Source organism: Danio rerio, chromosome 7 (assembly GCF_052040795.2).
Source record: "Danio rerio strain M-AB ecotype USA chromosome 7, GRCz13ab, whole genome shotgun sequence".
Lineage (NCBI taxonomy): Eukaryota > Metazoa > Chordata > Actinopteri > Cypriniformes > Danionidae > Danio > Danio rerio.
Genome location: NC_141027.1, coordinates 23,817,018 through 23,841,666, shown reverse-complemented (window position 1 = coordinate 23,841,666; position 24,649 = coordinate 23,817,018). Strand labels below are relative to the sequence as shown.

At 35.6% G+C, this 24,649-nt stretch overlaps 1 protein-coding gene across 20 annotated transcripts in view; it reads left to right on the top strand.

The window, feature by feature from the left end:
• Nucleotides 1–24,649, top strand: part of si:ch211-200p22.4 — a 93,041-nt gene that overhangs the window by 22,045 nt on the left and 46,347 nt on the right. For all 20 annotated transcript variants that reach the window (XR_015495650.1, XR_015495649.1, XR_015495648.1 and 17 more), the window contains exons 2-5: nucleotides 2,510–2,652; nucleotides 23,054–23,129; nucleotides 23,219–23,321; nucleotides 23,540–23,633. Coding sequence is in view for 16 of the 20 variants with exons in the window: in XM_087261053.1 (XP_087117179.1) it covers nucleotides 2,510–2,652; nucleotides 23,054–23,129; nucleotides 23,219–23,321; nucleotides 23,540–23,633 (416 nt within the window). In the remaining 4 variants the exon portion in view is untranslated. The remainder of the gene's footprint in view (nucleotides 1–2,509; nucleotides 2,653–23,053; nucleotides 23,130–23,218; nucleotides 23,322–23,539; nucleotides 23,634–24,649) is intronic.

The following is a 24,649-nucleotide window of genomic DNA, read 5'->3' as shown; positions in this document are numbered from 1 at the left end:
TAAAAAAATAGTTTACAGATTGATCTTTTTCTGATGCCATAATTGTTTTGGAAAATATAAACCAATGTTGCATTATAATGTTAACATTTACTTTCTATGTAAATTTATGTTTTGAGTTTTTACTGCAAATGTCATATCCATAATGCTGGAATTATGAGAGAGACAACTACATTCAACAACCGAGTTAACTCCTGAAAAAAGTAGTGACAACTGAATTTATAACATTTATGCATTTAAACAGTGTGCACAGTACTGAGCTGACAAGAAGTTGTTAATGCTGTATAGTTTTCTCTTTTCTCTGTGTGCAAGGAATCAGCGAATGAGGATGGTCTTGACATGTTGCCATAAATTGATTGAAAGTTCAACATACTGTTCAAAGGCACTAGATGCGATACAGTGCCGTTGATTTTTACAAATATTTCTGATATGGCGGAAAATTGATTGCTTTTCTGCACCTGCTGTAGTATAGATCGCTTTTAGCGGTGACAGTGTCATGTGACATGACCAAGATCTCAATTAGTGCAGGATTTAGCAATAACACAACACCTGTCTAGGCTCTAGTAAATAACTGTTTTACATTTGGTATTTTTACATACAAAGGTTGTAATGGACCTGTTTTGTTTTTGAATTTGTAAATCATTTCATTTTTTAAAATATGTAGCAATTTGTTGATGAGTTTCACTGTTGCACCTTTACTTGGGTGCATTGAATGTGCATATTTGGTTTCTTGTTGCAGGGTTTAATCAAAGTAAAAAAATATTTAACATAAGTATGTTGGTTCTGTTGTCATTGTAAATGGTTGTTACATTAATATATAGCCATATGTGAAGGCGTTGGTTATCAGTAGGTATGCACAAATATTTTAGCCACTGGTTCTATTCTCCCTCTTGACATAGTCACTGCATTATGTGAAGTGATTTTTACACCAGATTCTGAAGCTTTGTGTTATGAAACCCATTCATTTGGGTTCAATGGCATTCATCAATGGCTTGGCCACTTTTGCTTTAAGTGAGCTCAGTAGTTTATATTTTATTTAATTTTTTATTCACATGTACACACATCTATGCACAAACCACATAATGCTCACCATAAATAACTCGAATAATATTCCAACAGGACATTTCTATCATAGTATCATACATATTTTTATTTGTCATTTATAATGCTTGGCAAAGAATAATCATGACTAATGTAATCCAATATTAAAGTTTGTTTTGACATATTATATGCATGTGTACCGTTTATATTTATTATGTATGTATAAATACACACAAGCATATGTTTGAGAAGATGTTTATAAAATGTGACTAAATATCTATATGATAAAATTATATGTATATTTAAATATCAATTTAACCATTTTGTTTATCTATGAGTGTATCACATGTATGTAATAAACAATTATGTATATATAATACACACAAATTATTTCAAAACAAACTTTTATCATTGATGTGATTTATTGCTATTAAACTTTTCCCAGCACCAGTTATTTAATAAAACAAGAAATATCTATTATGGAGCAAATTTGTGCATTCAGAATTTTCATCTTTAGCATTCAGAATTTTCATTTTGGTCCACTCCTATTTATCAACATTTAGATTTACATATATTTTTGATGTCTGTTGAGCTAACATTTTAATTCAAATAGTCATAAATAATCAATATTTCATTCAGTCAAATCAAATTTGATCTAAATTGTAACTTTGTAATTAAAAATCAAATAAAATCTAATCGCCAAATTGGTCACAATTCACATCCCTATATTGTTAACCATAGCAATTTCAGGTGCGAGTTGTTTTCAATCAATTCACAATAGGGCTACACAGTGCATCATTCCCAACATCGACATCGCAATGTGCACATCTGCAATAGTCACATCGCAGGATCTGCAATGTTGAGGCGTGATTATAGTTGACCAAGAACCACAGTTAATCGTATTATAATGTTTTTACCTTTAAGGAAGATTGATTGTACTTGAGTATATAAACACAATACACACACTTACTTTACATTTGATTACTCTTCTGAATAAAGCTGGTCTCCCAGAAAAAAAAAAAAAACAAAACTTATTGTTTTCATGTATATCTTTGCTCTACTGTTTTAGCAATACTTTTGATTGGTTTATTATATTAAATGCAGATGCACTCTACAAAATCATCATAATCAACAAACTTATATAAATTCTTTTTCAAATAGAGCTATTTCTTTTGGTGAAATTGTATGCAGTATTACAACATGTATCACAGAAAAAATAAAAAATTGCAACGTCAGTTTTTTCCAATATCGTGCAGCCCTAACACAGAATATTATATGTGGTGATTCACCGCTGTATTTAAATGCTATTGTCACTTCTAAAACCTTCAATGTGTACATGCTTTAAGCAGTTCAAGGGCCCTGCTATGTTTGTGTGTGTTAGAGCCTTTTGTGTGGGTTATTATCTTTCATCATTTGAGATGTGAATGAGTAATGTATGCTGCTCTTACATGTGCCTTATGTGTGTTTTCAGATCTCATCCACTGCACCAATGAGATGAATGTGAACGTGCCCCAGCTGGCAGACACTCTGTTTGAGAGAACCACCAACAGCAGCTGGGTCGTGGTCTTCAAAGCGCTCATCACCACACACCATCTAATGATGTATGGAAATGAGGTGAGAGATACCGCATTGGTACTTCATTTTGTCTTGCTGCAAAAAACGTGGCCCACATCAGGCCCCCTTCTGTGCTTCTGCTATTGAAGATCCACTGTATTTTGGTCAAAGTGAACTTACATGGCCAATCACACCTCCGCAATCACAATGTGCCATTTGTGACTAAGCGTGCGAGAGATATGGTGCCAGTGAAAACATTATCATTTTTCATCCTGAACAGTTGGTTTTTAGTTGCTGTAAAGCTGTAATGAGGCAAAAGCAACCTGGAGATCAGATGAATGCCTGAAGGCTAGCCTGGGCATGTTTAAATGTCAATTAGCATATCATGATGACATGATTATTTTATAGGAAATAAATTTATATATATATATATATTTTTTTTTTAAGATTTAAGATTAGTCTTTTGTATCTCCAGAATATGTCTAAAGTTTCAGCTCAAAACACTCATCAGATTATTTATTATAGTTTTAAGAATATTGGAATTTTCAGCTCTGAGCAAACTGTAGCTGTTTTTTATGCCTGTGTCTTTAATACAAATGAGCTAGTTCTCCCCGCCCACCGTTCCCACGTTCCTGTCAGTGTGCCTACATCTCCTGCTGAATCAGATAGACAGCACAGTGACAGACATAAAGGATGTAGATCTCACGTAATGTTTGTGAGGAATACTACAGTAAGAACTTTCCCAATGATTATCATTTGATGTATTTTTTGTGGAGTTAATTCAAGCCTTTTTGCAACGATGAGTTGCACCCAATGTCATTACAAAGTTGACACACACACACACACACACACACACACACACACACACACACACACACACACACACACACACACACACACACACACACACACACACACACACACACAGTGCGTGCGTTTGTAGGACACACTATACCTACACACAGTTGTCCAAAAAGCTTTCACAAGATAAATTTCACCATAGATGCCCTTCAACATTTCTGAGTGCAAAGCAGGTGATATTTTGAGGGTGAGGACTGTTATGTTGTCATTTAATTTTGGAAAAAATATTTAGTAATTTGCGTATTTTGTTCATTTTAATTGGCTTTAGTCTGTATAGTTTTAATTCATTTTTATTTTAGTGTAAATTTGAATTGAGTTTTGTTTGCCAACTGGCTTAAGTTGTAAATCAGATTTACTTACATTTAATTAGTATGTATTTTAATTAATTAAAGGGGTTTAGTTTTAGTAAACAATTATAACCCTTACTAGTGTTGTTGTTATCATTATTGTTAATAGACCCCCTAGTTTTTAACTTTTTTTTTTTTTTGTAATTTTGTGCGATTAAAAATAATAAACTTGCAGACAATTTTGCGATTTAAAAATCTGACACAATGAAACAAGTCTTAAAATTAAAGCTTCAATTTGGTCTCTTGTCACGACAATATTTAAAATGCTAGAAATTAAGCCAAAGGTAGATTGTATAATTTATCCACAATCTTTCTTTCTCTCAAATTTTACTCCCCGGAGCATCTGACGTCATGCACTTACTCAGGACATGTGCTAGGGCTTCCCACACTGTAATGCACGTAAACATGGATTGCCGTAAAACTTGTCAATGGTAGGGAAGCGTTTGCTCTCATCAACAGCAGAGAAAGAGTTAAACAGAATCATTTATTGATTTGACACATCATAATGGGCTACCAGCTATACATGTAGAGCAAAAATAATGTCCTTCGATTCAGTCACATACAGAGGCAGTCATCCGTGAACAACTCTCCATCATTGTACGCTGCTTGCTTCTCTGTCCATTGCTCTGTTTGTTGGATGTTTGCTCACACTTTTCTTTTTTAGTCTGAAGTGCGTCAAACACACTATTCGTGCCATGTTATTCACTCGGTTTGCACCACAGGATGTCTAATCGCATCTTTGCGTTGACTTCACATGTAAATCACTCATGCTTTATCCGCATCTGCTTACTGCACAGGCTGCAAAACAATTCTTCCATGTAATGTTAGGATTTTGAGGGTGCAGGTGAGATGTCATTTTTCAAGAGACACTCAAATACATCATGTGCGCTGCGTGTGCAACGGCTAGAATTCATATAAAGCAATTATTGCAAACTGAAATAAATCTAATTTGATTATATGCTTCGGAAATGGATGTTTTTTGTGATTATTTTGCAAATTTTGTTGATTTTGCTTTAGATTCAGAAATCGCAAAAAACTAGGGAGTCTGTTTTTATCATGAGATGCATTAATGTAAATGATATTTTACTGCATTGTCAGTTTTTTCATATATTACTTGTGTATATAATCATTTCATCCTGTTATTTTATTATATTACACAACTACTGTTGGACATTTCTGTGTAATGCATCTACAAAAGCATGTGCTAATAGTGTGAAACAACATGAAAGTTTGAAAGCTTAAAAAGTTTATGCACAGGAGCAAGACTTATCTACAAATAGATGCTTATATACAGGCACAAACATGTAGTAGGCTAATGATAAACAGCGGGTAGGTGTGAACATGACACATGCACACATTAATGATATATACAGTTAGGACGTGACCTAGATGTGCACATGGCCTGCTTAATGCATTGCTGCTACATGAGCTACTCTAGCTATGCACGCACATTCACCTTGCTTCAATACCTAAATGAGGACATGACAAAGGCTTGCTCTCTATTCATCTAAAGCTAATTGTAAGTGAAACAGAGTTAAAAAGTGTAGCTCTCCCTTAAATTAAAACGGTCATTTTACTTTTACATTTTCTTTTACTTTGTATTAATTCCTATTCTCTGTGGAACAAGCATGTTTTTTTTTTTTTTGAAGAAGAAATTAAAACCAAACATGGCGTCATGGTGGTTTAGTGGTTAGCACTGTTGCCTCACAGCAATAAGGTCGCTGGTTCAAGTCCCGGCTGGGCCAGTTGGCATTTCTGTGTGGAGTTTGCATGTTTTCCCCAGGTTCACATGGATTTCCTCTCGGTCCTCCGTTTTCCACCACAGTCTAAAGACATGCGCTATAGGTGAATTGGGTAAACGAAATTGGATGAATTGTATGTGTGTGAATGCAAGAGTGTATGGATGTTTCACAGCACTGGGTTGTGGCCGGAAGGGCATCCGCTGTGTAAAACATATGCTGGAATAGTTGGTGGTTCATTCCGCTGTGGTGACCCTTTATAAATAAAGGTCTAAGGTGAAGGAAATAAGTGAATGAATGAAACCAAACATTTAATATAAAAAAGAGAAAGAATATTTTTTGTTTCTTAGGAAGTAATATATTTTTTGATGACAAGTGCACAAGTAATCAATGACGTTATTATTCTTTTTTTAAACGTTTAAACTGATTGTTTTGCACCAAGTAGGCTGAGTAGAATTATTTTAGTTTTAGTTTAGAGTTTAGTTTGGAGTTTTTGTTAACATTTATTAGGATTCAAGTAACAAAATGTTTAGTTTTATTGCTTTAATTTTAGTCAAAATCGCAGCTAGCTCTCTGCAGCTCTCACATAGTCGCCCACTGAAGCTAAGCAGGGCTTTGCCCGTTCAGTAGCTGAATGGGAGACCACATGGGAAAGTTAGGTTGCTGCTGAAAATGGTGTTGGTGAGACCAGCAGAGGGGCGCTCAACCTTCTGTGTCTGTGTGAGTCCTAACGGCCCAGTATATTGATGGGAACTCTATACTGTTCAGTGAGCGCCATCTTAGGGATGAGACGTTCAATCCAAGGTCCTGACTCTCTAGGATTGAATTAAATTGAGTTTTTTTTGACAGATTTTAGACAAACTGTACAAAAATACAAGTATCCCATACGTTTTGAAATAAAACTGTTGAGGATTAAACCCCCTAACCATCCCACATATCATCCCCATATCATAATTGGCTTCATCACTCTGTCTCCTCTCCACTCTCAGCCAGTGTGTGGTGCGCAGTCTGGCACAATATGGCTGCCATAGCGTCATCCTGGTGGATACTGCACACTGGTGGTGGATAAGGAGATTCCCCCCAAAAATGTATTACGCGCATTGAGTGTCCAGAAAAGCGATATATAAATGTAAGGAATCATTATTATTATTATTTTTCTAAATATGAAACTTCAACTAGGCATACAAAAACGCAGGAAATAATGCAGGAAAACACATATACACATTCAAATGACATAACTAAATAAATGAATAAAATAAGTAAATCAAAATGATGATAAATAAAAACAATAACTTAAAAATAAAAGATTATGACAAAATAAAAAAACACACAATTTACATAACATTCAAATGTTCCCAAAGATGGACAAAGTCCTTCTGCTTGCCTTTGATATAAGTTAGTCTCTCCAGTCCAATACAGTTCAGTATTTCTTTTTTCCACAATTCTCTGGAGCATCGATGTGTTTCCAGTATAATGCTATATCCCTTCTAGCTTCAAGAAAACCAAAATCCAAAATTTTTGTCTTTCCAGTTGTAAGTTCCATAGGATACAAACCAAGAATTTATATATATATATATATATATATATATATATATATATATATATATATATATATATATATATATATATATATATATATATACATATATATATATATATATATATATATACATATATATATATATATATATACATATATATATATGCTCTCATTAACCACAAAGTTGTTTAAACCTGCTATTTATTGTTTGTGTTCGAGGTTTCAAGAAAGCTTAATTACAGTCCACTTTATCTATATCTGCATGTTGCATATGTTTTCCAGGCATATAACGTATCCAATGTTGGTTCAGTAGTATGTGTGACCATAAAATTGTAATACATAGAAACATGACCCCTTCCTTCTAAATTTTGGATAGTTTTTTTCTATAATTTTCAATAAAGATGATAAAAAGTAATGTTTCTTTTTATGACATGTAACTCTTTGACAGAAGGTATTTAAAGATTATTATTATTATTATTATTATTAATATTAGTTGACTACAGCAATCAGCAATCTTTTTACCTCCTTTTTTTAATGTCAGAATAAATCAAACTATGTTTGGTCAGTTTTACATAAGTTTTCTCTGCGAAATCTCTTAATTGAGGTTAATCAGTGTTAATTCAGCATTAAGTGTACTAAAGGAGTTTGTGCGCTTGATTTAAACAACCTGATTCATTCAAAGAATTGACAAATTCATGTCATTTCTTTTGTGAACTGTGCTGTACCATTTGCACTATAGTACTGCCAGTGAAGAAAACAAATCTATTGCGTCATCCTGGCATCGTTTTGCAATACACCGTCCTTTTTATCTCAGTGCGTTCAATTTAGACTGCAAGCTTACAACTTGGATCAAATATAATTACTTTTTCGGAGGTGCTTCTGCGGTACACATAAAAACAATGGCAGTGCCAGTGACTCTCACATGTGTCCTTGTGCAGTTGTTTGGGCTATAAAATGAAAAAGCCCTTCACTATATGTCTAGAGATAGTGAGCGCGCAGGATTGTCCTTCAGCACACCCTGTTCTCTGGCATGACGGGGCACTAATCAGCCAGAGGTGCTTTTTGTTATCAGAGCTGAACGTCTGGTTTGGGTCGGGTCGAGTCTGGTCTTAATCCTTTACCCTCGATATTGCTTCAAAAACACGTTTGGTTATCGCTGTCTGTCGAGGAGCAGAGACATTTAGAGGACATTGGTCTTGTTAGTAGCCCTGTGATCGGGCACAGGAAGGGCCACAGATAAGCTGTTGATGATAAAAGCGTTTGCACATGGGTTTGTGCGAAATGGGAGACAAAAGGGCCAATGTCACTCATAGATGTGCCCGATATTGAACGCACCATTCACTGCAGTGACGTCACAGGGAGTGTCGAGGATAGAGATAGAGAGATGTGGGTTTGAAAAACATCTGTGTTAGGATAAGTTTAAGGTTAAAGAAATAAGACTGAGAGTGAGAAAGGCGAGGGAAAGCAAGCAGAATTTTAATCAGCTGGTTCATGTTGGGTCACAGTGGACAAATTGCTTAACCTTGTGTGGGGACATCACACAAGCTCTGCTGTCCATCTAGAGCAGTTCATTTCAGATACAGTGGGCGATCGAGTATTGATAGAGTTTAAGAAAGAGTTTGTGTGTGTGTGTGTGTGAGGGAAGTTTAGGGGAGCTTGTTAACGCTGGAGGCTCAGACAAAGTTTTGTTTTAGGAAGATAAATAACCCCCTGCTAATTGTATTTAACAAGACCCACTTTAGTCTACTGCGAAATGTAGGAATGTATGTCTTTTTGATTTCGTTTATATCTCTGTCAGTACCTTTTTAGGGCACTGAAAAATGTTTGTTTTTTTTTCCCAGTTGCATGTCCGTTTCAATGGTTAAATATTTTTTATTTTGTCAACATTCAATATTTAATTTAATTTAAGTATCCCACACAATTAGTTGTATAATTTTTTTTGATTTAATTTAAATGACATGAATAAAAAATCAAAGCATGTTTAAAGTAATAAAATCTTTTAATAATTTATTGATTTAGTATGTTTTCACACATGTTTGGTTATTTTAATCCTGCGACACATCAAGCTGACAGCAAAGATGTAGTGGGGAAGAAAAACCTATTGGCCTCATCTGGTCCACATGGATGGCAAAGAACTGAAACAACGTAACATGTTCTATGCTTGTTGTGAGAGAATGTATCTTTTTGCACCTACAGGGGGGCAGGAGTCTGTTTTGCTCATTTTGCAAAGGCAAACCAAAATGTGCACATCAAAACCATAAGAAAAGAAGCGTTTGGTACCCAGGATTCATTTGTGCATATATGTCTGATTTTTTAAAATTCATATTATTGCAAATATTTATAAAAGGAAGCAAATTTACAGCCGGCTTATGCGTTTTCCCCTAGGTTTGGGTTGATAGACGATGCCATTGTCCATTGCCGATGGCAGATAGACATCACGATGCTGAGCCGGCATCGCGATCCTCGTTGCAGCAGCAATGAGCTTGTGAAAAATACATACTTGGCCCTATTTACACTAATACATCTTAGTTTTAAAATGGCATTTTAGAACAAAAACGATCCACGTCTACACTAGCGTTTCATCTAGCATTTCTTAAAAGCCCTCCGTCCACACTATAGCGATGAAAATGTGACCACAGACACAGTCACTGTCATTGACATGCCACTGTCTGTGCTCCAGACAGTGCTTTGAGCACAAAACCCCAGAGAGCATTGCATCAGACCTGCATCAGACATCTCACTATATTTGTTCAACTTAATATTTATTTAAGCTTGACTCTATCTAACCACTCTTCTGTCTTTTAAACCTATCAGGTAAGGTGTCACAGTGTCAGTACACTATCTAATCTTTCGCTCTCACGCTTGTACTTAGTAATTTTATCGAAAACCTCAGATACTGTTGGTTGGTTCCTGTTGGTTGTGCACCTTTTTACCAACCAAGTTTGTCAACGCCATTATAATGACACAGATCACTCTGCTTAGTCGTGCCACAGTCCCGCACAAAAAATGATTGACAGGTGGTAATTTGTGTGTAACTAAACTTTATTTATGTATGATTTGGTTATCCGTAAAACAAAGACCTGTCAGGTAGTTGAAACTGTAGGCTACAAATAATGGATTTGTTATGAATTAATTAATTATTCATAAATAATTAATTCACCAATGCCTATGTCGACAATGCCATCGTTCATCCCGATGTTTCACATTAGACATTTTATGATGCCAAAATGATTGACATCGCCCGACCCTATTTCCCTCTTGACCTGACTTGTTCACTTAGTTGTCACTTCTTCTTTTTTTTTTTATTTTATCTCGCGCTATGATTTATTTCTGAACAGTCAATAAAAACCCTCTCTTCAGCTGTTGCCGATTCTACATGCTGAATCGGGTCAACTTGCTCCAAAGTTAACCCAATGAGAGGCAATGTGTGGAACATGCCAAAAAAACTATTGGATTGATGCTGACTAACGACGTACTGTCAGCTTGGTGTATCCTGGCCTTTAGGGCCCGTTTACATGAAAATGTTTTCAGCCAAATGCGGGAAACTATTTTATGTTTTGCCTTTTTGTTTACGTAATAGCATTGTTTTTAAAAAGGAAAGTGCATAAATTTGAAAGCGTGTTTCAAAGTTGATTTTTTTTAAATACTGTCCTTGTCATGTCTGTGTAAACACCCTACAACAGAGTATGCACGTGAATAGTATTTTTTTTAGGAGAGATTAACGTCAGGTGCATCTGAGATGCATCTTTTATTATACACACAGCAAATTATATATAGACACTTGAACTGCTGAAAGCACATCGTCACTTCCTTAAAAGCACTGTTTATAACACGTTGGATGCACTGAATACTGGCGTGGCACATGTAATGCAGCATTTTTTAATTTAAAAAATGTGGATTGTTTTGAAGAAATTGACAGGTACTTTTATAACAAAATTGACTGGTTCCAATTTTTTTTTAACCAGTCGATGGATACATCCATAAAAACAAAAAGACATATTTAGCAATATAAAATATTCAAATCAAGTCTGTGCAGTAGGCTAAATGTACTCTTTGTATGTGGATACATATTGAGTTTTTGTCAGTTGAGATCTTGAAGAGCTCAAAGTCAAAACGGCAACAGGATTTGCTACACTTTTCTGATGCCTTATTTGGCTAGTAGCACTAAGGTTCAGATGGCAGTGTTCACACCACACTAACAGAAAATTATAGAGTTATTTTTAAACAAACAAACAAACACGTATTTTTGTTTTGACGTGTGAACATACCCTGAGACACATGGTAGCACGCATAGTGTTAGCAAATTTGAGAGTCATGGATGTTTATGTGTGTGTAGAGTGCAGACTTGATATTTAAATAGCATTTTTTTTGTGCTTCCCAGACATTTTACGTCCATATCACAGTATAATAAACAGCCCTACTATTCCCTTTTTATAAATGGATTCTGCTATTCCATCCATATGTACTGCACTAGGGAAATCTAAAGGCCTTCAATTTGAGTTATACTGACAAATATTATCATAGACAAAACAAATGCTTATTTGTGATTGGAAATGTACAAAAACCAACCAGAAGACTAAATGAATTAAGATGGTATGCACTAAAAACATCGTAAAACACTTGTCAGAAATAATTGCTTCAGACAAAAAGCATTAGGCAAATGTTTTTGGCTGATCTAGTCGCAATTGTCTTCTCACTGGTCATGCAGCTGTGCCTATAAAATGCTATTTGACAGTATTTACTTCAATACACATTCCCGGACTTATTATGCAGTTTATGTTAGTCCTAAGATGGAAAAAATGAATCGTTCTTATCTTTCATCAAAATTTAATTAACTTCCAAGTCTGGCGTGGCTTTCTTGTACAGCTGATGTCACACAGGCCACATGGGCTCCTGGATAATGTTAATCAATAGCCAAATAGCTGTAGGCATTGTTTAAGGCTATTGCTGTAATTAATTCAGGCTTTCTGTTAGTTAACACACAAGATTAGTGTCAACACAAGACCACCGTAAAGTTTCAGCAATTTAATATCCGTTTTGAGTAAACCCGTGTAAATGTCATTGTCGAAAATGCCTTTTGATCTATGGTGCGATGTGAAGGGATTTTGTGAAGAACTACAGGGAACAGTCTCTGATTCGTGCTGTGCTCCTCCAAATGCAGAAATAAGGTGCAGTTTAGCCTTGCTGTGCGTGATGGTTTAAATTAATTTCTTTCTGTGTAAGACCCTGTGAACGCGCAATGCCTAGTGTTATTGTGGCATTAGCTTACTATGAAAGTTACAACATCTTGCATTCTGCATTACTTCATAATTCAATAGTACATTTAACTGTGTGCAAGTCATTGCTCCTTTTCTCTGACTTCAATTCTGTCTGTTTGACTAAGATGCTTAAATAAGGATTCTTACTACCGCCACTAAGCATACTGATTTATTTAGCCTTTCATTTGTTTTTTTAGTTTTCTTTTTTCAGATAAAGTAAGACCTTGAAGTTGCTTTGGTTATATGAACTCATTAAACCCTGGCATAGTATAATACTGTAATTATCATTCATATTACTTAATCTTTTCTAACAGAATATTCAGTAATATTATAAAAAAAATTCATACAATTAAAACGTTTTACATTTAAATATATTTAGGCAAATATTTTTTTTTTCGGTGTGATTACATGATCATTCAGAAATCATTCTAATATAATCTATGTTAAAAGTATGTTTACATGGACACCAATAATCCGATTTTAATACGATTAAGACTATTCTGATAAAGAGTTTACCATGTAAACAGTGATTTTTGATTACCTAACTTGAACTAAACAGAAATGGAATTAAGACATGTGGAGTAGGGCTGCACGATATTGGAAAAAATTGACATTGCGATTATTTTTTTCCCCTGCAATATATATTGCGATATTTTATATATATATATATATATATATATATATATATATATATATATATATATATATATATATATATATATATATATATATATATATAATTAAGATATACTTTTGCACACATTACATACAGTATCACTGTTTTATCTGCTGCACCACTGACTGTAAAATTCTTCCACAAAGAACTAGAGCAAGTTTTTTTTTTGAACTATTTGGGTTCCACAAAAGTTTATAAGTGACGGCCATAGATGTATATATCTATGAGTGACGGTAAAGCTATGCTAAGGTTAACTAGCTTAGCATATATCTTGCTGTCTGCAAATGACAGTAATTTAAACGTACCATAAAACTCCTATAAGTGCATACAATTCGACACAACTACACAAGCATCGTTTTAACCTTTAAAACCGAACGTTAACGTTACTCTGTTAACAGTCTATTGTCTTAATTACCGCACTAACAGAGCTAACTTAAATAAACAGAGGGCAACAGATTGCAGATGTCAATAATGCAGCGTAATGGAATAATATACCGATCAAACTCCGCTTTAAGTACGCTACAAGTTTATAAACTCCCTCTGGAACCCAGTTCAGATACAAAAATTTATTTAACAAAAATAGTAATGCAGTAAAGTATTTTTCGCTCTGCCAAGCCTTCTGTGTTGCTGTGTGGAGCAGCAGCCTGAGAAAGTCACCTTTTACCCCGGCCCCACCCCGCCCCCCGACTCCTGAGCGTCTCACTCACTCACTCTCACTCGCTCACTCACTGCACTGCGGTCTCATGAGGAAACGCAGCTTTTTGATATAATGTTTTTCTTGTTCCCGAATACAAAGAATTTTTAAAGTACTTAAAATACTTATTTTTTGTTCGAAATAAGTTTTGGTAAAAACATGCTATTTGTGGTTATCCGAATACCCTATTCGGGTTCGGCTCCACCCATTTTTTATATATATATATATATATATATATATATATATATATATATATATATATATATATATATATATATATATATATATATATATATATATATATACACATATATACACATATATACACATATATACATATATACACATATATACACATATATACATATATACATATATACATATATATATATATATATATATATATATATATATATATATATATATATATATATATATATATATATACATATATACATATATATATATATATATATATATATATATATATATATATATATATATACATATATATACATATATATATATATATATATATATATATATATATATATATATATATATATATATATATACATATATATATATACATATATATATATTTTATTTTTTTTTGCTTTGCATCGCACCTCCTGCGATGTGACTATCGCGGATGCGCACATCGCGATTTCGATGCTGAAACGATGTATCGTGCAGCCCTAATGTGGAGAATGCCAATTTTAGTCACATTTTTGAAGTGTAGTACAGACATGTAAACCCCTTAATCAAACTATTAACGTCATTCAGGATTTTCGTTGCATTTTGTGACAGGATAATCTATACACTCATGACTGTTTGACACTATTCTCTGCACCTACTGAGTCAGTGAAGGACCACAGACGCATACACCGCAAAATGCAGAGGTTTTTTCCCCCTGCGGCATGCGGTATCACATTCTATTAAAACAACACCCTTCCAGTAGTTTAAAATCTTGTTTGCTACGGGGAGCATGCATGAAATGTTCCTAAATGAAAATGAAAGTGCCAAATTGCAGTAAAGGCGACAAATTAAAAAAAGAAACACCCAAAATTACATAACTCCCGAAGAAACAAGGATGACGCAATGATGTTTATCGAATTATGTATTGCATTCAAAAAGCAACTCGTAAACCCATTCATCATAATAATGTCTTATTCAGATTAAGGCAAATTATTTGATTACTGATGTCCATGTAAACATAGTCACTATTCTTAGATGTGATGACATTTATCTCAATTAGAAAGATTTGTTACATTTATAAGTGTCTTTCACACGTGATCAAATTTTTGCATTCATTTCTTGCAAGGAATTAAATTTTTTTTTTTGAGATTACACTTTTGAATTGTTATGTTCAAAATGTTACTAAATCTTTCTATTTTTAGAAAACTGTAGAGGTAGAAAGGAGTCATTATAAGGAGTAATAATTGCCAGCACAAGGATTAATAGCATTAAAAAATATATATTCAAATAGAAACTTTAAATGTATTTTTTGGTCTCTTTTGCTATTGTGGCAAATTTCCAAGTTAGACAGGATACCCAAATTTGATGTACTATATATAAATATAAACACGTTTATGCATATGTGTTTATCAACAATGATCTCATTGTTTGCTACGACTACTATTTAACACATTGATTCTGTTAAAAATTTCATAATCACAATGCATCATGAAGCATTGACTATGTGAACTGCGTCCATAATTTTCAGTTTTACGTCACATGTAAACAATTTTGTAATTAAATACAAGCTCTCAGATAAGAACTAAACCTTTCATTTTTTTTCTTAGAGAAAGCACTCTTTACTGTATCAAACATTAAGTGATGAAAACAAGTTCTACTGCTCAGTGGTTGGGAGAGCTTTACAGTGACATGGAGGATCTTAGGTTCTGCTGTAATTTCAGTATTGGTTCAAGAGTGAAATGTGCCCAAATGTAGGCTTTTAAAAATAAAGTGTTTTAATTACTCACACACATACTCGTATGTATCAAGCCTCCCTCTGCAATCTGATATACAGCTAAATATAAGCAAATCACATATTTAACCATTCTCTGTAAACCCTAGAGATGGTTGTGTGTGAAAAATCCCTGTAGATTAGCAGTTTCTGAAAGACTCAGCTCAGTCCGTCTGGCATCAACAACCATGCCATATTCAAAGACACTTAAATAACCTTTCTTTTTTTATTCTAATGCTCTGTTTGAACTGCAGCAGACTGCTTGACCATGTCTACATGCCTAACGCATTGAGTTGCTGCCATGTGATTGGCTGATTAGAAATTTGCGAGCAATTGGACAGGTGTACCTAATAAAGTGGCCATTAAGTGTACATGAACATGCAAAATTTCTGTTTGAGCTCCAAATCAGATTGTTAATCACATAATTACAATTATTTCTTGGAAAATTAATCGTCAGACAATTTTCATAATCGTGAGCATCCTAAAAATGTGCCACAAATTCAGTTCTTTTTCAGACATGGCTGTGAAACGGGCTGTTTAACATTCTGGCCATGTGCTGACTGAGTTCAGGTCTCTCCTGTGTGGGATCCGTTTGCATAATGAATGCTGTTTGTGAGCGATGTGTGCTAGGTAAGGTAATTATTACCTTTATGAAGCATTCTCCCACTCCCCTGATGACTTTTTCCTTCTCCACCCTACAGGCAGGAATGGCAAATCTGGGCAGAAAACAAACAGCTGCTGCTCACTAATCAGTAATTGGTGAATAGGGAGTATGGGTAAACTACACGTGGGGATTGGTGACTCACCTTGTTGGATTGAACCATTGACTTTTTTTATTTTCTTTTTTGCGGAAGTGGATAGGAATGGCGAGGGACTCCTACACACAATTACCTTGATGCTTTGTCACATCTCTTTATTTCTGTGAGAAACTGTCGCCCACACTTGTGTGCAGGAGGATACATTGTTATTTGTTTAGTTTTTTAGTAAAGGTAAAGGACTGGTCATGGTAATGAAATTGTGAAGCACACAGAAGTCGCTGCAGTTGGTGAACAGCAAAAAAAGAAAGAAGTGATTTCAGCCTGGGCCAATGTTTTACCCTCACCTGAAACTCTTACACATATTAGAACGACTGGATTTCACCCATAAAATCTTTGCCCATCAATGGTAAATATGAGCTCACATTGAAGGGTCATAAAACTCCAAAACACATTTTTTGAGATGTTAACAGTCATATATATGTCCCATGTTGCTAAAGACACTATTATGACACATATTTCACTAAAAAGTGGAAATTGGTTGTTTTTGCGTTGTTTCGAGCAAATTTGTTCTTCTGTTTTAAAAGAAATTTTGAAGCTGCGTCACGGCCATGCAATTATTGTGTAAACTCCAGCGTGCAGACTGGATATCTGTTCCTGCCGGTACAATGTGATGTCTTTTGAGTTTTCAGCATCAATTTATGAGAAAGACTTGGTTTAAACCAATCAACGCGCTCTGTTGTAAATGAGATGATATTTTATTAATATGCATGATATAGCTTTGAAGACTGTGTACATACGGCAGAGACGCCACATTGTGTTGCCAACCGTAATTAAAACAAGTGGAAGAAGAATTGTTTGAGACATGGGTTGTCAGTGTTGCATTTATAAATTTGCCACAGCAAAGGTTTTGTTTCCATTTTCCCATGACGAGTGCTCAGCTGGCGTGTGGACCCACATGTGTGGATAACAGTGGTCTGCTAACACGCGAAAAAAAAAATGTGTAAGAAATATTTTTTTTACCCGAGCTTTTCAAATCTGGAAATGGTGCAATCCGGATTTGCCTCTCATCTTCTTTTAAAAGAAGACTCTGTTCCAGTTACTGTTGATCTGTTTATGGATTTGGTGAGCGAGCAATCAATGTTCTTTGTTTTTGTTTATTCAGATGGCAAAGTTAGTTAGTAATGTCAGCAGTATTCTTCCAGTTTTTAAAGACAGACCTAAGGCAAAATGATTTAGTTAAGTTTACAGTATGCTAATATCACTACAATATTATGGACTGAAAGATCCGCTGTAAATGCTGCTCTCCGAATGTAAACATGTAAACACCTTAATCTAACTATTATTGTCATGTAGGATTTTTGCCGCGTACGATTTTTGCCACATTTTGATTTAGTATAGTCTATACACAAACGGCTGTTTGACACTATTCTCTGCACCTACTGAGTCTCTGCATCTACAGAGACATGTGGAGGGTTAATTTTTTTCTCTCATATGGCATGCCATATCAAATTCCATTTAAACAACACTCTTCCAGCAGTTCCATAAATATAATATCTTGTTTGTCACAGAGGGCATGCATGAAATGTTCCTGAGTGAAAGTGAAAGTGAAAGTGCCAAACTGCAGTTAAAGTCAACAAATTAATAATGAAACGCCCAAAATAACATGAAACTCGTTACATGATGGATGGCGTTGTCACGCAATAACGTTAATCGAATTGTGCTGTAACATGTAAAACGGCATCATGAAAGGAACATTCAAAATGAAACTCATGTAAACACTTTAATTATAATATTGTCTTATTCAGATTAAGGCAAACAATTTGATTACTCATATCTATGTAAACGTAGTTGCTGCTGGGAAAATCAGCGTGTATGCATTGAAACTTTTTCATACAAACCCTTCCCTCTTTCGCCACTTAACACTCCCACCTAAACAAAGCTGGACTCACCTACTTTCCTGACTTTTTTCAAACTTGAGGTGTGAAAACACGTTTCTGAGATGGGGTGTTATATGGCCCTTTAAAACATGCAATTGCAGCAGCTTAGCACACTATGTAAAGTTTTTTTTTTTTTTTTTTTTTTTTTTTTGGTCATCCGTTTCTGTTTTGATTTTGTCATTTCTCTTGTGAATCAGAGGTGATTCCAGCTCTTTACCTTACAGAATGGTTTTTGTGTTTGAAAATAATCGCTATTGAGCAACTCGCCTCCTCTCACATCCTGTCATCATCTTTTTTGTACTTGCTGCTTTTCTTTAAGCCTTTATTTTTTTTTAACCGCAGTAATTGCTCAGACCGTATCCATAGAAACCTCAGTACATGTATGGATTGGGAGAGCGGAGACCAGCAGCCGGCACATTATCAGGGCATCATCATGCAGCCTATTTACACATGTTCCCTGCAGGGCTAGTGCTCTCACGCGCACATACAGATTTCACAGCGCTGCTTCTGGATCCAATCCCGATTGCACACACACAAAATCAGCAGCTAAAACACGAGCAATCCCTGTTGCCAGATTGCTGATATCTTCCCTCAGTCTGAGCCGCTCTGTTTTGGAGAGAAAAGCTCCTCGTCGGAGAGCCTCCTGCTTTAATAATAAATGATGCTTCACTCTGACACTACTTGAGGTTTGTTCTCACATTAATTATTTGGCTAGCAGAGAATGTGGGACCCTTCTTGGCCTATCAATCTATATTTGTCGTCCTTCTGACATCCATTTTGAATAACCTCAGCAATGTAAATAAAAAACGAAAATGCGTAAAGATTGAGGCTTTCATGCAGGCGAGCGAGTGTGGATTTGCAGAATCTACTGAATTAGTAATCCATATTGAACTGCACTCCAAAATGGAGCAATATTCTTTGCTGTTTAGCACTCATAGACTGGGATGTGCATTTTTCTCTAGGTTTCTCACCAAGGTTAAGCCACAGTGCCATAGAGAGCTAGCTCATGCTCTGCACAGCTGCTGTCTTGGGGATTTTCGTCATGGTCTGAATGCGGTACGCCTCGCGTCTGATCCCTAAGGATTTCAGACCAGCATTTGAGGCACGAGTGCAAAGCAGAAATACATCAATGGTTTTCATTGAGGATGACTGGAAACGATCTTAGATCAGTTTTTTTTTTACTTTCTAAATGTTGATTATTAGTTTCTGAGGGATGACCTTTGAAAAAACATTAACATGGCTACACTGCTTATTTACTCCCAAGACCCCAAATAATAATTTTAATACATGTACAGTGCTTTGCTGATTAAAAAAAAAGTTTAGTACATGATATACAGATAAAATATAAATTTATTATTTTAGTTTTTTTCCAAAAAAAATATTCTAAAATGTATTGTTTAGTCAAACGGAGATCTTTTTTTTCCTCTCTCTTCTACTGCATGCAGAATTTAAGTGTTAAGTAATATTAAGTGTCATTAATTACTGACTGGATCTAGTGATTCTATTGAATATTTCTGCATTGCATTTTGTTATGGAGATTGTTGCTGATTGAGATTACCATTCCACACCTCTTTTGAAGTACAGTTGAATTTTTACCATTCGGCTGTACATACAAATTCTAAAAAAGAATGAAAAATCATACTCAAAGCCATAATCACATGACCAGGGCCACCCCAGGCACCAGGGGATCAGAGACCATTGGTTTTTCCAAAGGTGGGTGGCCTCTTTCCTCCTATGTACACACCAGACTGTCAGCCTACTGTTCAGTGGATCACCACTCCTGATCCGCAAACTTAAGTGGTGCTCTAGGAATGCAGCATTTCTTTTGCCAGCCCATTTGTTCAAAAGTATTTTGGCAACCTTCTGTGATTTCACTGACGCTCGACCTTTGAATACTTTTGCCACAGGCAAAAAAAATGGCCCCTGCTAGGGCTATCTTATTCCTCTTTGCCAAGCAGATTTTGCCTGACCGTTGGGCCTGTCACCAGGTCCTCATGCTGGTTCTCCCCTGGGGTGAAACAAGCCTAAGGCTCCATCCTAGTAGGTATAAACTGTTTCCTGCTGAGTCCTTTTCTCCAGTACACTGATTTACAAAATAAGATCAAGGTTGAACTGCACTCTGCTTTTAGGCTGATTCCTTTGTTGTGTCCTGTTTAATGATATTGATAGATGGAGTTTGTAGGAAACATGATTTGGAATTTGTGTTGTACGGGTTTACTTGGTACCAATCTGTAGATGTACCAGCCTGTTGCAAAGCCTTAGATGTGGTTGTGAATGAAAATCCCTGAAGTGTAGATCAGCAGTTTCTAAAATACTATGATCAGCCATATTAGTTCTGAACTATATATATAGTTTGAGTATCGATATTGCAGTGTTTGTATCTGCAATAGTCGCATCACATCATCAAGATTAGATTATTTATTAAGGATTAAAAGATTTTTTGTTTTGTTTTTTCCTCTGGGTTTTCACCTTAAATGGATCAGACTGTAGAGAGTATTGACTTTAAAGTTTGGGGAGCAAAGATAGGGGGAACGATTGGCATAGGACCTCGAGATGGGAATCGAACTCGGGTCACCGTGAGCACTGGAGTGTATATGTTGATGCACTACGTCATTGGTAAAAAGAAAAAAAATTGTAGTATTTATTAAATGATTTATACAGTGACTCCCTTTTTTACTCTTGATTGTACAATTTCTGTTCTTGAATACTGTTTGACCTTAAAGCACTCTATGTATTTATTTATTTATTTATTGCTTTTAATTTATTATAATATATGCAGATGCACTTCATAGAAAAACTTTCTCAGTCGATCAACATGAAAATAGAGTTCTTTAAATCATGTGCTGAAATTGTATTTATATTGCATTGTATGTTGTGGCAAACGAAATATCGCAACGTCAGATTTTTCTAATATCGTGCAGCCCTGAGCCATACACTCACCTAATGCCTTATTTACATTAGATAGATATCTGATTAGTGAAAATGGTTCCATTTACATTTGACCACAAAATATGTGTCTTTGCTAATCAGACAAGATTCTGATCTACAAATCCCAACCTATATGAAAATTTAATTAGGTTATGTTAATTACTATTTTTTGTTTTTACTAAAACTGTAAATAGGGCTGCATGGTTAATCAAAAAAAGATTGTGATTTTGACTTGAGCCCCCCCCCCACACACACACACACCATCTTAATTCAGCATTAATCCTACGATTCATCCAATTATATTTTCAAGTTAAGGAGAGACGCATTTAGGCGGTTTTACAAGTCTTTACATTGTTATATATGCTGCTCAGCAAATGGTCTTGAAAGAGTCTGCATATTATATTTATAATTTATAATTCACCCAAATTTAATTTCTTTTTTCATGTAATGATGTATTCGTGGGCGATGCAGTGGTGCAGTAGGTAGTGGTGTCTCCTCACAGCAAGAAGTTCGCTGATTCGACCATCGGCTAGGTCAGCTGGCGTTTCTGTGTGGAGTTTGCATGTCCTCCCTGCGTTCGTGTGGGTTTCCTTCTGGTGCTACGGTTTTCCACACAGTCCAAAGGCATGTGGTACAGGTGAATTGGGTAGGCGAAATTGTCTGTAGTGTATGAGTGTGTGTAGATGTTTCCGAGGGATGGGTTGCGGCTGGAAGGGCATTCACTGCGTATAAAAATGTGCTGGATAAGTTGTCGGTTCATTCCGCTGTGGCGACCCCGGATTAATAAAGGGACTAAGCCAAAAAGAAAATAAATGAATCACGCGGAATCACACGTAAGCTGATTGTGAGCTACTGTATGACAGAATTATGAATAGGTGTATTCTGATGTCATCAATTTACTGTGCATTAACGACCAGGACAAATTTAAAGTCTATTCAAATCCATCATTCCAAGTCTATACTAAATTTAGCATTTTAACCAACGGTGGAACTACACATAAGCCTAATATTATTGTTGTTTTACCATTTGTTTGTCAATAATAACAGCCTAATATTAACCTAAATTTTACATCCACAGATTCGTGAGAAAATCGTGATCTTTATTTTAAGCAAAGAAATAATTTTGATTCTCATTTTTGCCAGAATCGTGCAGCTGTAAGCTATTTATCTTATTTGGTATACAAATGATTTTATATGTAGGCTACAGCGGGCTTTGTAAAGGATTATCACAGGGCGGGTTGATTGACATGTCAGAGGCTCTCCTTTCTTACACTCTGGCATACATCAGAGTAGATTAGCGTTGCAATCAAATCTGATATGTTCAAATTGACAAAATCTTGATACCAAATGGTTTAGAGGGCTGAGATTCTATTTTACCTTTGCTATACCATTCATATCCACTTAGATGATTGGAATGCATCATATCTTATTGTAAATCTTCTATATTCTCAAGTCTCCCATAATGCTGCATTCTTGTCTTCGCTCTTTTCCTAAACCCGCAGCTGTGTGAGCAGACCGAAGGAGGGGAGCTGCAGCAGACATACTTGGCAGCTCAAAGAAAGCTCAGAGGAGTCTGATCTTGTACACAGGTCTAGATTTCACACAGTGTACTGCAGATTCAGCGGCGGGGAGTTTCCGCATGTCATGGATGAAGTCGCTCTTTCTCATACTGACAGATTAAAAGCTGCAGATTCGCGTCCAGCACACAACACTTTTCATGTCAGCATTTTGATTATGTCTTCTCTGTACCCGCAGCGTTTCATCCAGTATCTGGCCTCAAGAAACACACTCTTCAATCTGAACAATTTCCTTGATAAAGGTGCATTGCAAGGTATGCAAGAAACGTAAACATCTCTCCTGCATGTAGAGCATTGTATGCATACACACGCTGATGAAAAACCCTGTGCTTTTTTCCTTCAGGCTATGACATGTCCACGTTCATCAGGCGGTACAGTAGATATCTCAACGAGAAAGCTCTTTCTTATAGGCTGGTAGCTGTGGACTTCACCAAGATGAAGAGAGGGTGGGTAAAACTTTGTCATATTGTCTGCCTCCAGTCAAGATTGTGTTCAAACACATTGTCTCAGCAGGGCACAATCTAATCAGGCTAGCTCATTACTCCGATAATTAAGTTGTTTTTAAAAGCTGATTAAGTAGCTGATTTTTGTTTTTTTAAAGCACTAATTAAGATTTCGAGTAAGTGGTGAGTTGTGATTGTTTGTTTATCTGTTTGTGGTGCAGTATTGATGGAGTCATGCGCACCATGAACACAGAGAAGCTGATCAAAACGTTGCCTATCATTCAGAACCAGCTGGACGCGCTGCTGGATTTCCAGGTTTGTGGTAGAAAGCATGCATGTTTGTTTTAAATTATTCCTGTGTGATGATCAGTGATTTTTATTTTTTAGTTTTGGCCTCTGTTGTATGCCAGTTCCCAATAATTGCTTTATGCATGATTCCAGACATATTTAACAACTAAAAAGCAGGCAAATCACTATTCGTCAAAAGTTTGGGGTCCATTACTTTTTTAAATTGTGAAAGCGCTGTATAAATCAAAAATACAGTAAAAACTTTAATATTGTGGAATAATACTATAGTCAGTATATAATACAGAAGTATCTTAATGCTATAATAATAATAATAGTTTTGTAACAGTTGTAAGTTGCTTTGGACAAAAGTGTCTGCTAAATCAGTGGTCCTCAACCAATTAGTGCCAATTGGTACCGGGCTGCACAACAAATAATTAATTATTTCCATTATATTTATTACCTGAGTCTGAACGATCTTTTATTTTGATGAATAACTGTATTTTCTCACTTACATCTCGGTCACTTGAGCGCCCAAACCTACAGGCAGCTAAATGAGCAAAAAATTCTTTGGAAAGTTTCTTTCCCGCGAACTGCCAAGGAATGGATCTGCAACCCATTTGCCAACAAATCAGGTAAATCCAGCATGTCTTTGCAAGAAGATCAACAGCTGGAGATCGCAAATGATGGCTGCCTTTTAGGGGCCGTTCACATATCGTGTCTTTTCTAGCGTTCGCGCAAGTTCGTAATTTCCAATGGAGGTGCGTTGAATGAACCCGGCGAGCTTCAATCAGCTTCAGCTTGTATGGAATATACACATTTTGGTCAACTGATTATCTCAAGCAAACACAGAACACCCAAACACTAGAGTGCTTTGTAATTTTCTCCATAAATAAAACTTGTATCAGAGTGACCGCAGCTAGTCATCCTCTGAGAACCACCCCACCTTCTGTTAAAGTTATCAAGCGTTGACTGGTCAGCGTTGATTAAAAGGTTTTGGACCACTGTGCTAACTGACTAAATGTACAATGTAAATGTAGTTTTCA